At 50.0% G+C, this 14,285-nt stretch overlaps 1 protein-coding gene across 1 annotated transcript in view; it reads left to right on the forward strand.

Moving 5' to 3' along the window:
• The window catches only part of CDH4 (cadherin 4), a 964,675-nt gene that overhangs the window by 896,694 nt on the left and 53,696 nt on the right, over window positions 1-14,285 (forward strand). The window contains exon 12 of the mRNA XM_069650710.1: window positions 2,444-2,583. Within this exon, the coding sequence (XP_069506811.1) occupies window positions 2,444-2,583 (140 nt within the window). The remainder of the gene's footprint in view (window positions 1-2,443; window positions 2,584-14,285) is intronic.

Here is a 14,285-nt window from a genome sequence, read left to right on the forward strand (position 1 = left end):
ATTTACGGCGACCATATAAGTGGCGATATTATTACCTGATAACTCTTAAATCAGGAAGGAAAGGGTGTGGATACGGGGGTTAAAGGGCAGGCCACATCCCGGGTAGGCCAGCATTGTGTGGGGATTCAGCGGTGTGAAATACGAAAAGGGCTATACCGACTTAGGCCTGGAAGCATATGGGTCGTCAATACAGGAGTTCAATCCTCCAAACTAGAGACATTGTTTGGTCAAGCGTTTGTGGAAGCTGTTGAAGTTTTCAAAGAACTGGCAGTCACAGGCAGGTTGTCTGTACATGATTTGAATGATGTGTTTGCATCTGATTGGCTTCATGTGTTCAGGTGTTGGAAGCAATGTGATTCTTGGTTGTCAACTGAGTACGTTTCTAGGATCGACGATAGATTGCTGTTGCGGCTCCGCCTATCTGTTTAGGTCTGATGTTTCAGTGGTATTTGAAAGTGGGAGAGAGGAGCTTGTGAGTATCATGGAGCCGGGTCTTCTTGAATGCTGGCAGCCAGCGCTTATGGTTACCAATAGGCATATTTCATTGTTGACCTCACGTTAACGTGTTGACCTAACACGGCCTTCTAGTGCTTGATTGGGCGAGGCTGACTGCTTTTCTAGTGTGCTGCATTGCTACTGGTGGAAAGCAAGCTCTGAAGTGACGCTGGACCGTGCAGCCCATTTAGTAGAGGAGTTTAATGAAGTCGGTGCTTACAAGGGTGCTTAACTGATGCTTAAGAAGTGCTTAACAGATTTTTTGGGATTCAGAAGGGAGTATTTGCTGCTTATCAGAATGAAAGTTCTTGGCACGTCACGTGGCCTTGCCAATTTGTGCTTCTGTTTTTTTTTTCTCCAATGTATTGCCCGTGATTTCACCGGCCGGCCTCCGGTTTCCCCGCGCCATCATTCCAAACCCTACAAATAAAGGAAAATCAGATGGGCTATTTGCTCTAGCACTGCTTCCCGCCAGCATGCAGCGTCTACCGCCGTCCCGCTCTTCCCTCGCGGTCTTCAGAGTGCCTATTTCCAACCCAAGGTAGCTGTTGAGAATGTATATAATTTCCTACGCTCCCGCTGAGCTAAATGGCACTTCCCAGGGGTCCTCGTGGAGTTTGACTCTGCAGGTATTTACAGCTGTATTAACCTCTGCCACCGCCCACCCGTGCATACACTGCATCAATAGAAGGTGAAATAGGGGACGGGGAATACTCAAGGGGCGGCGCCCCACCTCCTCTACTCGGCTCTTCTCTTCCGGAGCTTGAATTACTTCTAATCGGCCACGTTGCCCCTCGTGGAGCAGTAAGCTACACTCTTCTGACAGGAGTGTCCATGGGCTCAGGGTTCCCTCCTGAGGAGCAAACAGACAATTCAAATCAGTACAACATCAGTAGAAACGTGGACTATACAAGCTGACTTGCCTTTGACGTATTTCCTCGGCCACTGATATTTGCCCGCAGGTTTTATTAGGACTGTGGCAGAGTCAGGTGTGGGATGCAAGATTCACTGCCAATGTGTGTGCACTGTTGTTGACTCAGCCCGCCATGTGCATTCCCTTGGCATGGCTAAGGGCGCTATTCACATTTATTTTCCAGATCATCTTACAAAAAAACGCGCTATTTCCCCCCAAAAGTGAATTGTGGAGTATTGTCTGGCAGATGTAAAGTAGTTGATGAATTCTTTTTTGTAACCTATTGATTTGATGTTCGTAAAACAAATCATTTAATGTAATAAGTAACATTGTTTTGGTTAAAAAAAATGTTTTGTCAAGCGGAAATTCCAGGCAAAAGAGTGGTGATATCCATTTTGGTTATGTATAACGCGCTTAATAACCAGAGGTTTCTAAGTGCGCACCCAGGGATCGAACCTGTGTTACTGCGTGTCGGCTTGCTTCCAAGGCGAGCATGTTGCCCCTGAGCTATCCTCCCGAGACATATTTACCAGCAAAGAACATTTGAGAGGACAAAACACAAGCATTTGCCCTTTGGTTGAATATTCACGCAGCCTTTCTCCTCCCCTCTCTCGCTCCTTCGCCAAACCAGCTCCACGCATCATGCTGTAAGGGTGTTCATCCCGCTGTGAGCAGGGAAGGCGCTAGCCCAAAGAGAGATGGCATGGATGCTGGATGGAGGTTCAGATGAATTGACCACCAACGCCAGCATGGTGCTTGGCAAGTGATCACTCATCAATGCATGTCAAGCTGATTTCTGAATCCAGGCAATCATCCTTTCCCACTATCACTGAGAATGGGATTACTGGCCCCTCCTCTGACAGCCCCATGACCCTGATGGTGGCCCCAAGAGTTCATTTTCCGGGTAGACTGGTAGTAATCGTAGTGACATGCCTCAAACCTCCTGCCGCGTTCACTGCTCTTTGTCTGGTAGGCCGCGAGGACTGACTGCTCCAGCTGTTCTCTCATGTCTCTTCCTCTCCCCCCTTACTGCAGCCATGGTCCTCCTGTTCGTAGTGTGGATGAAGCGGCGAGAGAAGGAACGGCACACGAAGCAACTCCTCATCGACCCCGAGGACGACGTGAGGGACAACATCTTAAAATACGACGAAGAAGGCGGAGGGGAAGAAGACCAGGTGAGGAACAACATTTCTAAATATTACGGGGAACGAGAAGGGTGGGGCGAGCAGGTGAGGGCTGCATCTTAAAACATGACGGGTGAGACGCAGGGGAAGAAAAGCAGGTAAGGGATAATGGGCCTCAATACGAGTACGGCGGTAGGGGGTTAACGGCACCGGTAAGGATGCTGGTGCCGTTAACCCCCTACCGCCGCATTCCGAGGTCCCTTAGTGGGTCCCACTAGGCCCGGCTGGTTTTACCAGCTGCCCTTAGCGGGACCCATTAAGGGACCAGGGAGCTAATAACGGGCCCGCAAGCTCCTTCCCCATTCCCATTGAGCCCTATGGGGGCTCGAATGGGAATGGGGAATGGTTTTCGGAATGGGGACTTACCGGGTCCTCCAAAGTTGGAATGACCCGGTAAGTCCCCATTCCGACTACCCGGACCCGGACACGACTTTGGAGGCAGCCATGGTGCTAATAGCACCATGGCTGCCTCCAAAGTCGTAATGTCCCCCAATGTCTTAAAATACAGTGAGGATGAGGGGGCATCAGGGAAGACATTGGAGAATATAAAATGGAGAAGGAGTAGCGGTAGACCTAATAAAGGGGGCATCCTTAAATACGGACCAAGAGGAGGGGTAGTTAGGGCCACGTGAGGTACGAGAATATGAAATGGGAGGAAGGGGTAGAAAAACACCAACTAAGGGATGCAGTCCTAAACTAAAACAATGGAGGACAGGTAATGGAAGAGCAAGTAAGGGACAATGGGCCTCATTACACGGTAGGTGGTAACCATGGCGCTATTAGCACCATAGCTACCCCTTACCGCCTTCTGGGTCCGGGTTGTCGGTATGGGGACTTATCGGGTCATTCCGACCCTTGGGGACCCGGTAAATCCCCATGCCAAATACCATTCCCCATTCCCATTCGAGCCCCCATAGGGCTTAATGGAAATGGGGAAAGAGCTAATAACGTTACCACAATTTGCGGGACTGTTATTTGCTCTGAAGTCCCTCAACGTGTCCCTTCCTTAACGTGTGGTCTGACCACACGTTAAGGACGGGACCCGCTGAGGGACCTCGTAGTAGGGCGGTAGGGGATTACTGGCACCAGTGCCCTTACCGGTGCCGGTAATCCCTTACCGCCATCCGTTTAATGAGGCCCAATATCTTAAAATACAACAAGGGAGGGGAACCAGTAGAAAACAAGGTAAAGGACAACATCTTAATGATGACATGGGGGGACGAGTAGCGGAAGCCCAGCTAATAGACAATGGGCCTCATTACGAGGTAGGTGGTAAGGGATTACCGGCACCGGTAAGGACACCGGTGCCGGATATCCCTTACCACCCTATTCCGAGGTCCCTTAGCGGGTCCCTTCCTTAACATCTTGTTTTAACAGGCGTTATGGAAGGGACCCGTTAAGGGACTTCAGAGCTAATAACGGTACCGCAAATTGTGGTACCGTTATTAGCTCCATTCTCATTCCCATTGAGCCCTATGGGGGCTCGAATGGGAATGGGGATTGGTTCCCGGAATGAGGACCTCCAAGGTTGGACTGACCCAGTAAGTCCTTATTTCGGGAACCCGGACCCGGAATGCAGTAAGGGGGTAGCCATGGTGCTAATAGCACCATGGCTACCTCCTACCTTGTAATGAGGCCAATATCTTTAAGTATGTCAGGGAATGAGGGGGGGAAGCCAGGTGTAGGATGACACCTTAATATATGAGCAGAGGAGGAGGGAGGCAAAGGTAGAGACAGCATGCTAAATTTGATCAGGGGAAGACACCGTACATCTTAAACTGTGATTAGTGAGGAGGGAAGAAAAGCATTTGAGGGCTATGGGCCTCATTACACGGATGGCGGTAAGGATTTACCGGTACCGGTAAAATACCGGTACCGGTAAATCCTTACCGCCTTACTACGAGGTTCCTTTGCGGGTTGGGGGATTTAACGGCTGCTTTTTGCAGGCGTTAAAATCCAACCCGTAAAGGGACCTCGGAGCTAATTACGGCACCGCAAAATTGCGGTGCCGTAATTAGCGCCTTCCCCATTCCCATAGAGCCCTATGGGGCAGAAATGGGAATGGGGAAGGGCAATGATGGAAGGGGGATTTACCGCCCCTCCAACCTTGGAATGGGGCGGTAAATCCCCTTTCCACCAAGGCGGTGCCGGTATTTTACCGGCATGAGCCATGGCGCTAATAGCGCCATGGCTCACCGCCTACCGTGTAATGAGGCCCTATATCTCAAAAAAATGAAAAGGGAAGAAGGGAGTTAAAAAGAGCAGCTGTGGGAATGCATCTTAACATATGACTGTGAAGGAGCGGGGGTTGGGGGGGCTCAGCAATATGTAAAATGATGATGATGATGATGATGATGATGATGAGGAGGATGATGGAGAGGAGGAAGACCAGGTGCGGTACACAAGCTGCCAATCATAGAACCATGAATGTTAATGGCAGATTCTGCCTTATTCCATCTGCCCAATCCGTTCTCGATGATCACCAGCTTCATTGTGACTTTCTCTTTGAGTGCTTCCCTTTTGCTGCCCCAGACTTGAACATACATGTATTCAATGTCTTTGTCTAGCCCCCTCTGCTGGACACTCTGCTGTGCAGTCATTACTCTTTCTATGTAGAAATCATTCCTAATATTATCTCTGTAGTCTCATGGGGGGGGGGGGCACTAGTGCATTTCAATTCAAAATACTACCTTTTCTGTTTTTTTCACTGCCCATATGATCCCGAGAGTTATCTTACATGTCCCACCTCTCCTCACCGCCAGGGTACACGTGTTTAGAACACTGAGCCTCTCTTTCTAGAACCTGTGGTTCAAACCAGTCCACATTTTGAGAATCAGTCTCCGGTCTGACGTCAGTGTTGCGGGGTGATTTCTTGCTGAAAAGCGCCAGTAGTGTGGAATGTATTAGGCTAACACATATTCCGGTTTGCAAGCTTTGTGGGTGACATGGGTGCCTTTTCTTGTAATCCTAACACAGCTAAAGCATATTTTCCCTTGTCAAGGGAGAGAGGCTCAGCTCTGTGTCCTCCGAGCCTGGGTGTAGAGTGGGACGTAAAGTCCATGGCCTGCACCCCTGGGAATCGCCTGGGAGATGCTGAGCTGCTGCAACAAGGCCTTGCTAGGGAGCCACCAGAAGAAGGACTTTAGGGGGAGGGGGGCGGGGGGGCCTTTGGGGTATCAAAGCAGCAATCATGGCCCTGTTGCAGGGGCATGCTAAAATTGCACTTTGCCTGGCGTGCCGCAAACCCTTGCACCGGCCACTGCTTGGGGTGCCCCCCCCCCCGGTCTTGTGTAGGTAGCTGCCACCATCCATCTTTGACTCTGTACCAGAATGGGTGCCTGGCATGATGCTCTGTATGACATACTCCAGATAAGGGAGGTCCCCAATATCACTGATAAGTGAGAACCCCAATGTCACCCCTAATAGGAACCGGAGTATTATTGAAACGCAAATTAGATTCCCAAGTTGATCATCGATTAAACATGCATCACAATAGCTTTGCAGAAAGTGAGATCAGGATCAAAATGCCTTGAAAAGAAAACCAAGAACGGTTTTAATTCATATTGTTTATAGGCAAAGTAAAAAAAACATTGGGAAACTCCTTAAAACAAACCCCACCATACCAGCAGATGATTTTGTTACACAAGACACTAAGGGCCTCATTACACGGAAGGCGGTAATGGTTACCGGCCACCGTTAATGGTAACGGTGACCGTTAACCATTACCGCCTTACTACGAGGTCCCTTAGCGGGTTGGTGCTTTAACGCCTGCTTTTTGCAGGCGTTAAAAAACAACCCGCTAAGGGACCTCAGAGCTAATTACGGCACCGCAAAATTGCGGTGCCGTAATTAGCGCCTTCCCCATTCCCATAGAGCCCTATGGGGCAGAAATGGGAATGGGGAAGGGCAATGGCGGAAGGGGGATTTACCGCCCCTCCAACCTTGGAATGGGGCGGTAAATCCCCTTTCCACCAAGGCGGTGCCGGTATTTTACCGGCATGAGCCATGACGCTAATAGCGCCATGGCTCACCGCCTTCCGTGTAATGAGGCCCTAAATGTGAAATAGAAACATAATATTTTTCATGAAACTTTCTTGCAAAATGATCTTTGCACCATTTACAGTTTCTAGCTCATCTATGTAGTTTCAATGCTTAAAAGTAATTATTTACTTGCATAATGAACCGACTAGACTCAACAGTTTCGGCTCATGTCACCATCTCTTTACAAGCTGGTCCTTCTTCAGGACAGAATATTTTGGAAACTAGGATAGTGAAAATTACTCTTTAATTTAATTAAGTATGCAGTAATATGTAATTGTGTAACTTTAATAAGTAAATGAAAGGTGGAAGTGTTAAATTATGAGTCCTGATGTGAAGGTTTTATGGCCCTCATTACGACCTTGGCGGAGGACCATGGTGCAATTTGCACCATGGTCCATGGCGCTAAGCTGCCAACTCCGCCATGGGGGTTGGCGGACTTACCGCCCCATTCCGAGGTTGGCGGGGCAGTAAGTCCCCAATCCCCATTTACCCTTCCCCATTCCCATTTCTGGCCCCATAGGGCATAATGGGAGTGGGGAAGGCGTTAATTACGCCACCGTAAATTACGGTGGCGTAATTAACAACAAGGTCCCTTAGCGCCATGGATTTTAACGCCTGCTAAAAGCAGGCGTTAAAATCACCATGGCGCTAAGGGAACTCGTACTCAGGCGGTAAGGTACGCCATGGTTTACGCCGGCGTAAACCCCTTTCCGCCAGGGTCGTAATGAGGGCCAATGTCCTTATTGTGATCTGGTTCCAACTTTTGACCAACTGCCCAAAATGGCTGCATTCCGATAACCTGTTCTTTTGATGAATTGCCATGTTGTTCTTCTGAATTGTGAATTCACCCTAAGCCCGCGCCTCCTATCCCTGTCCTCCTCTGCCCCTCTTTCTGGGTATCTTTTACTGCATTTCCCCTTTTCCTGTTTCCCCTTTCCTTTCACTGCCCTTTACCTGACCCCATTCAATTTATCAGAAAAACGGTCTTCAGTGGATGTTCTTCGTTTTTGTAAATAAACATGGATGCAAACTGGCACCGAGAGCAAATACCGCTGGGATCATGGCAGAGAAATGCATAGGATCCTATTGTGCTGTGAACTGCATTTCAAATGATACTCCTCCTTTCAGCCCTTAGCAAGAAAGGAGTAAGTAGCACCCTATTATTTTGTTAATCAGGTTTTAATGTACCTTGAAAAAAATGGACAGATAAGATCTCCACCCGCAGGGGGATCATCCACATGACAGATCTGTCCCTGGGCACACATTATTCACCTTCTCTTCGGTAATTTCACATATGAGTGCATTTAATGGCACTGAACTGGGGACTCATCAGCAGGCTTCATTGGCAGCCCACACTTGGCAAGGCTCCACACCCATCGCTGGCGGCGTTCGAGCTGTGGGGTTCATAGCGGTATTCAGTGAGTAGGTAAAGGATGGCCTGCATGCAGTGGCACAGGTGTGAGTACAGGTCTGTGTGGAGAGGCCCACAGGAGGCAGAGGAGGCAAATGTGCAGAGATGTGGGTTTGGGTGGTACTGCGTACAGGCATTGCAGAGACGGGGAGATGGGTGGGCACGCAGGCAGGCAAAGGGTGCGTGGGAGAGACTGTGTACGTAGAGAGATGCGAGGGAACATGGAAATAGCATGTCACGCGTCTCCTGCGTGCAGAACTGACACCATGTTTTGTGTGGGCTTTTTTAATGCCTTCAGCCATGCCGTGGAAACCCCCGTGTGTAGATGGGTGGATCTTCAGTCATAGTGTGGTCCAGTGTAAGCTCTGGGTTATGTATGAATACCTTGCACTCTGCCTGAATGCATTAGTGCAGTGGAGGTGTGGCTTTGTTTCACTCTTGCTAATTTAGCCGACAGGAAAATATAGTATGGCACTGGGACTGTCCCTCTCCAAGATGGCTGCTGAATTGCCGGATGCCAGGAAGCCGCTCGTAGGCGTGGCAATATTCTGTTCCATTCCTCAGGAAACAGTTGATAAAACAGAATTCCAAGTCAGCTGAGTGCAAGGGGGCAATGGGAGAGTGCGCTGGTGGAGAAATGTTCTGATGACTTGCCTGTAATCTTAATTAGACCTAGTCACCCACTTCCTCGTCCCTGTCCTTAATAAATTAAGGCAATCTTCCTTCCCCCATTCTCCCAAGAACGCCCTTTAAAAAATTAAAATGCCACCACTCCTCCCCTGATCTCACCGGTATATAAAAGGCAGAAGCCTTATCCAGGATCCTCCCTTTAATAACCAATAGATCGAGGCAATCAATTATCCGGAGGAGCGGAGGAGGATTGGGCAGAAGTCAAGACTGTGATGAGGAAGAAATGCCTAGGTGCCATGAAGATTACTGGTAAGTAGCCAGAACATTGCCCCATGTCCTCTCATCCTCGTCCCAGTCTTTCACAAAGGAAGGATACCAAAGCCATGGTTGATTGGCATGAGTACTCCACATAAAACAGATCCAAAGAATGATGCAACACGCAGAAACTTTATTTTGTTGAGAAAAGCACCCAGCAACGTCATTATCAGCCTGACCTGGTAAACTGAGGCGACATTGTTGCACAAAAGTTCCTGGATTCGCTGAGGTTGCGGTCCTAGAAATGTACATACGTGATGCCCCTTTTGCCTCGGCCCAGGAAGTCACCCTGTCCCTTGTTGACTTGCCCAGAATATGTTTTAGGGGAGAAGAGCCTGCCAAGGAGTAAGCCAAAGAGATGACATCATTCAGCCAGCAACTGATGGAGACAGAGAAAGTCTTATGACCCCTTCTGAGCCCCCGAAAGTGACAAATGGAACTGAAGCTGGACGTGCCGCCTGGATAGGGTAAAAGGCCTACATGCAAATGTAACGTGGCCAAGAGTTGTCCTTTCCTCTGTGTGTGATCCGAAGGGATGGATGGCAGGACAATGTCTTGAGACATACGAATAGTAGAAACAACCTTAGGACAGAAGGAAGGGCCACGCCGGAGGAAGACTGCTTCCTGAATGGTGATAAGGTAGGCAGGTGCAAAGAAAGGCCCACAATGGGCCTCATTACGACCCAGGCGTTAAGGCGTTAACGGTGCCGTAAAAGGCTGCGGTGCCGTTAACCCCTTAACGCCTTACTACGAGGTCCCTTTGCGGCTCCCGAGCTGAACGGCTGGTCTGGACCAGCCGTTAAAGTAGGGACCCGCAAAGGGACCTTGATGGCAATTACAGTACTGCAATTTGTGGTACCGTAATTGCCGCCTTCCCCATTCCCATTGAGCCCTATGGGGCAAAAATGGGAATGGGGAAGGGCCATGGAGAAAAGGGGAATTACCGCCCCGTCAACCTTGGAATGGGGTGGTAATTCCCCCTTTCTCCATGGCGGATTCCGGCATGGACCATGGTGCTAATAGCACCATTGTTTAGCGCCGGAGTGCTAATGAGGTCCAATGTCTCCAATTCTCCGAACCAAAGTGATTGCCATTAGGAATAGGTCTTCACGGTCAATTACCTAAGGGCTGTAGAAGCCATTGGCACAAACAACCACTCTAGCCAGGTACCAAGGGGGAGTCAGATTCTTTCCCATGGGGTGAGCAATGGCAGAACTCTCAAGGAGTCTGACAATAATGTGGTCTGTCATGGACACGCGAACCTAGGGGGCTCAGAATGCTTTAAAGGCTGCCCATTGTGCCTTAAGGGATGAGGGGACCAAGCCCATGTGCAAATGTTCCTGAAGAAATTGGGCAATGGCGGCCGACCAGAAACTAATTGTGCGCACAAGAAGAGACACAGTTCTGCCAATGATTAGCATAAGTGCCTAGGGTAGACGGTCGCCCAGAGTCCTCCCCTGTCAAGGTGCAGGCCCTAAGAGTCCCTGACAGAGAAAGCCTCCCTTTCAATAGGCAAGCCATCCAACTCCAAATGTTGAACAGCTGTTGGAGAGCCAAGAAAATGGGAAGATGGAAGGGAGGAGAGGTAACAACTTCGGGAGCAGATGGACCCGAGGTCTCTCGTTCTATTAAGGGGCCACCAGACTCAGCCAAGTGTTTCTGTATCTGATCTGTCGGAGGACCCTGGGAAGAAGAGGGGGAATGAGCGAAAAGGGCATAGAGAAGGACCCTCGGCCAACTGCAGGAGAGGGCATCTGCCCACAGACCTCAATCCCTGGGAACCTCGAGCAGTAAGAGGGGGCATTTACATTGCCAACTGTTGCAAACAAGTCCAGGCATGGCATCCTATATTCCTCCGTCATCATCTGACATACAATCAGGGAAATGGACAGGCCCTGGAAGGTGAACACCCTGCTGAGGGTGCACGCTAGAGTATTGTCCACATCCTTGATGTTCAGGGCCTCCAGGGACAGCACGTTCTGTTCCATTCTGGCCGCCAAGGTGGGGGACATTGCTGCTAGCTGTAGGGAGCCCATGCCCCCTGGCATTGACGTATGCCATGAGCCGGTCTCCAGCAGCGACCAGTGAAATGATTCATTGAAGGGTATCCATCCTGAATGTGATGTTGAGAATGAACAAGTTGACTTCTCCGATGTTGATGACAAAGCGCAAACCTCCGGATGTCTTGGGCACCAGAAACATTCCTCCCTCCCTTGACCAGTAGAACCCGGGGGATTGCCTTCTTCTGAAGCAGGGGGACGATCTCCTCCCATGTGGCAATACTCCTCGTCCAGCCCGCTTGCCATGAAGTGTTCCATCTCCCTGACTCGAAGGGCAGAGATGAAAATTCGATGGCATGCCCCCTTCTCATAGACTCAAGGACCCAAGTGTTGGATGAGGAATGGGAGATAATGTGGCATGGGCTTGCATCCCCCTCAATCGGGGTCCAGCCAGTAAATTGAGGAAGGTTCCTGTTACACCCAGAGTTCACAGTGTCTTCTGTTTGCAAGTGTGGGGTACATTATGCTTTGTTATCCACCAAATGGAACAGAACTGGGGGCTCCAGGACTTAGATCCGGGATAACCTCACTTAAAATCAGCGAAAACAGCTACAGATGGTCAACTTTCACAGGGAATAAAACGTTGAGTGCTGCAATAAGGAAGAACCTAAATAAAGCAAAGCTGGGCAGATGGAGTGATGGGAGGCGTGTCTTCCTAAAGAAACCATAAGAGTGCAGGAAGTTGGAGTGATGGGAGGCGTGCCTGCCTAAAGAAACCATAAGAGTGCAGGAAGCTGGCAGATGGAGTGATAGGAGGCGTGCCTTCCTAAAGAAACCATAAGAGTGAAGGAAGCTGGCAGATGGAGTGATGGGAGGCGTGCCTTCCTAAAGAAACCATAAGAGTGCAGGAAGTTGGAGTGATGGGAGGCGTGCCTTCCTAAAGAAACCATAGGAGTGCAGGAAGCTGGCAGATGGAGTGATGGGAGGCGTGCCTTCCTAAAGAAACCATAAGAGTAAAGGAAGCTGGCAGATGGAGTGATGGGAGGCGTGCATTCCTAAAGAAACCATAAGAGTGCAGGAAGCTGGCAGATGGAGTGATGGGAGACGTGCCTTCCTAAAGAAACGATAAGAGAGTGCAGGAAGCTGGCAGATGGAGTGATGGGAGGCGTGCCTTCCTAAAGAAACCATAGGAGTGCAGGAAGCTGACAGATGGAGTGATAGGAGGCGTGCCTTCCTAAAGAAACCATAGGAGTTCAGGAAGCTGGCAGATGGAGTGATGGGAGGCGTGCCTTCCTAAAGAAACGATAAGAGAGTGCAAGAAGCTGGCAGATGGAGTGATGGGAGGCGTGCCTGCCTAAAGAAACCATAAGAGTGCAGGAAGCTGGCAGATGGAGTGATGGGAGGCGTATCTCCCTAAAGAAACCATAAGAGAGTGCAAGGAGCTGGCAGATGGAGTGATGGGAGGCGTGCCTTCCTAAAGAAACCATAAGAGTGCAGGAAGTTGGAGTGATGAGAGGCGTGCCTTCCTAAAGAAACCATAGGAGTGCAGGAAGCTGGCAGATGGAGTGATGGGAGGCGTGCCTTCCTAAAGGAACCATAAGAGTGCAGGAAGCTGGCAGATGGAGTGATGGGAGGCGTGCCTTCCTAAAGAAACCATAGGAGTGCAGGAAGCTGGCAGATGGAGTGATGGGAGGCGTGCCTTCCTAAAGAAACCATAGGAGTTCAGGAAGCTGGCAGGTGGAGTGATGGGAGGTGTGCTTTCCTAAAGAAACCATAAGAGTGCAGGAAGCTGGCAGATGGAGTGATGGGAGGCGTGCCTTCCTAAAGAAACGATAAGAGAGTGCAAGAAGCTGGCAGATGGAGTGATGGGAGGCGTGCCTTCCTAAAGAAACCGTAAGAGTGCAGGAAGCTGGCAGATGGAGTGATGGGAGGCGTGCCTTCCTAAAGAAACCATAAGAGTGCAGGAAGCTGGCAGATGGAGTGATGGGAGGCGTGCCTTCCTAAAGAAACAATAAAAGAACAGGAAGCTGACAGATGGAGTGATGGGAGGCGTGCCTTCCTAAAGAAACCATAAGAGTGCAGGAAGCTGGCAGATGGAGTGATGGGAGGCGTGCCTTCCTAAAGAAACGATAAGAGAGTGCAGGAAGCTGGCAGATGGAGTGATCGGAGGCGTGCCTTCCTAAAGAAACGATAAGAGAGTGTAGGAAGCTGGCAGATGGAGTGATGGGAGGCGTGCCTTCCTAAAGAAACCATAGGAGTTCAGGAAGCTGGCAGATGGAGTGATGGGAGGCGTGCCTTTCTAAAGAAACGATAAGAGAGTGCAAGAAGCTGGCAGATGGCGTGATCGGAGGCGTGCCTTCCTAAAGAAACCATAAGAGTGCAGGAAGCTGGCAGATGTAGTGATGGGAGGCGTACCTTCCTAAAGAAACCATAAGAGAGTGCAAGGAGCTGGCAGATGGAGTGATGGGAGGCGTGCCTTCCTAAAGAAACCATAAGAGTGCAGGAAGTTGGAGTGATGGGAGGCGTGCCTTCCTAAAGAAACCATAGGAGTGCAGGAAGCTGGCAGATGGAGTGATGGGAGGCGTGCCTTCCTAAAGAAACCATAAGAGTGCAGGAATCTCGCAGATGGAGTGATGGGAGCCGTGCCTTCCTAAAGAAACCATACGAGTGCAGGAAGCTGGCAGATGGAGTGATGGGAGGCGTGCCTTCCTAAAGAAACGATAAGAGAGTGCAGGAAGCTGGCAGATGAAGTGATGGGAGGCGTGCCTTCCTAAAGAAACCATAGGAGTGCAGGAAGCTGGCAGATGGAGTGATGGGAGGCGTGCTTTCCTAAAGAAACCATAGGAGTTCAGGAAGCTGGCAGGTGGAGTGATGGGAGGCGTGCTTTCCTAAAGAAACCATAAGAGTGCAGGAAGCTGGCAGATGGAGTGATGGGAGGCGTGCCTTCATAAAGAAACGATAAGAGAGTGCAAGAAGCTGGCAGATGGAGTGATGGGAAGCGTGCCTTCCTAAAGAAACCATAAGAGTGCAAGAAGCTGGCAGATGGAGTGATGGGAGGCGTGCCTTCCTAAAGAAACCATAAGAGTGCAAGAAGCTGGCAGATGGAGTGATGGGAGGTGTGCCTTCCTAAAGAAACCATAGGAGTGCAGGAAGCTGGCAGATGGAGTGATGGGAGGCGTGCCTTCCTAAAGAAACCATAGGAGTGCAGGAAGCTGGCAGATGGCGTGATGGGAGGTGTGCCTTCCTAAAGAACCCATAAGAGTGCAGGAAGCTGGCAGATGTCGTGATGTGAACCG

This window comes from Ambystoma mexicanum, chromosome 3p (genome assembly GCF_040938575.1).
Source record: "Ambystoma mexicanum isolate Mex_15411 chromosome 3p, UKY_AmexF1_1, whole genome shotgun sequence".
Lineage (NCBI taxonomy): Eukaryota > Metazoa > Chordata > Amphibia > Caudata > Ambystomatidae > Ambystoma > Ambystoma mexicanum.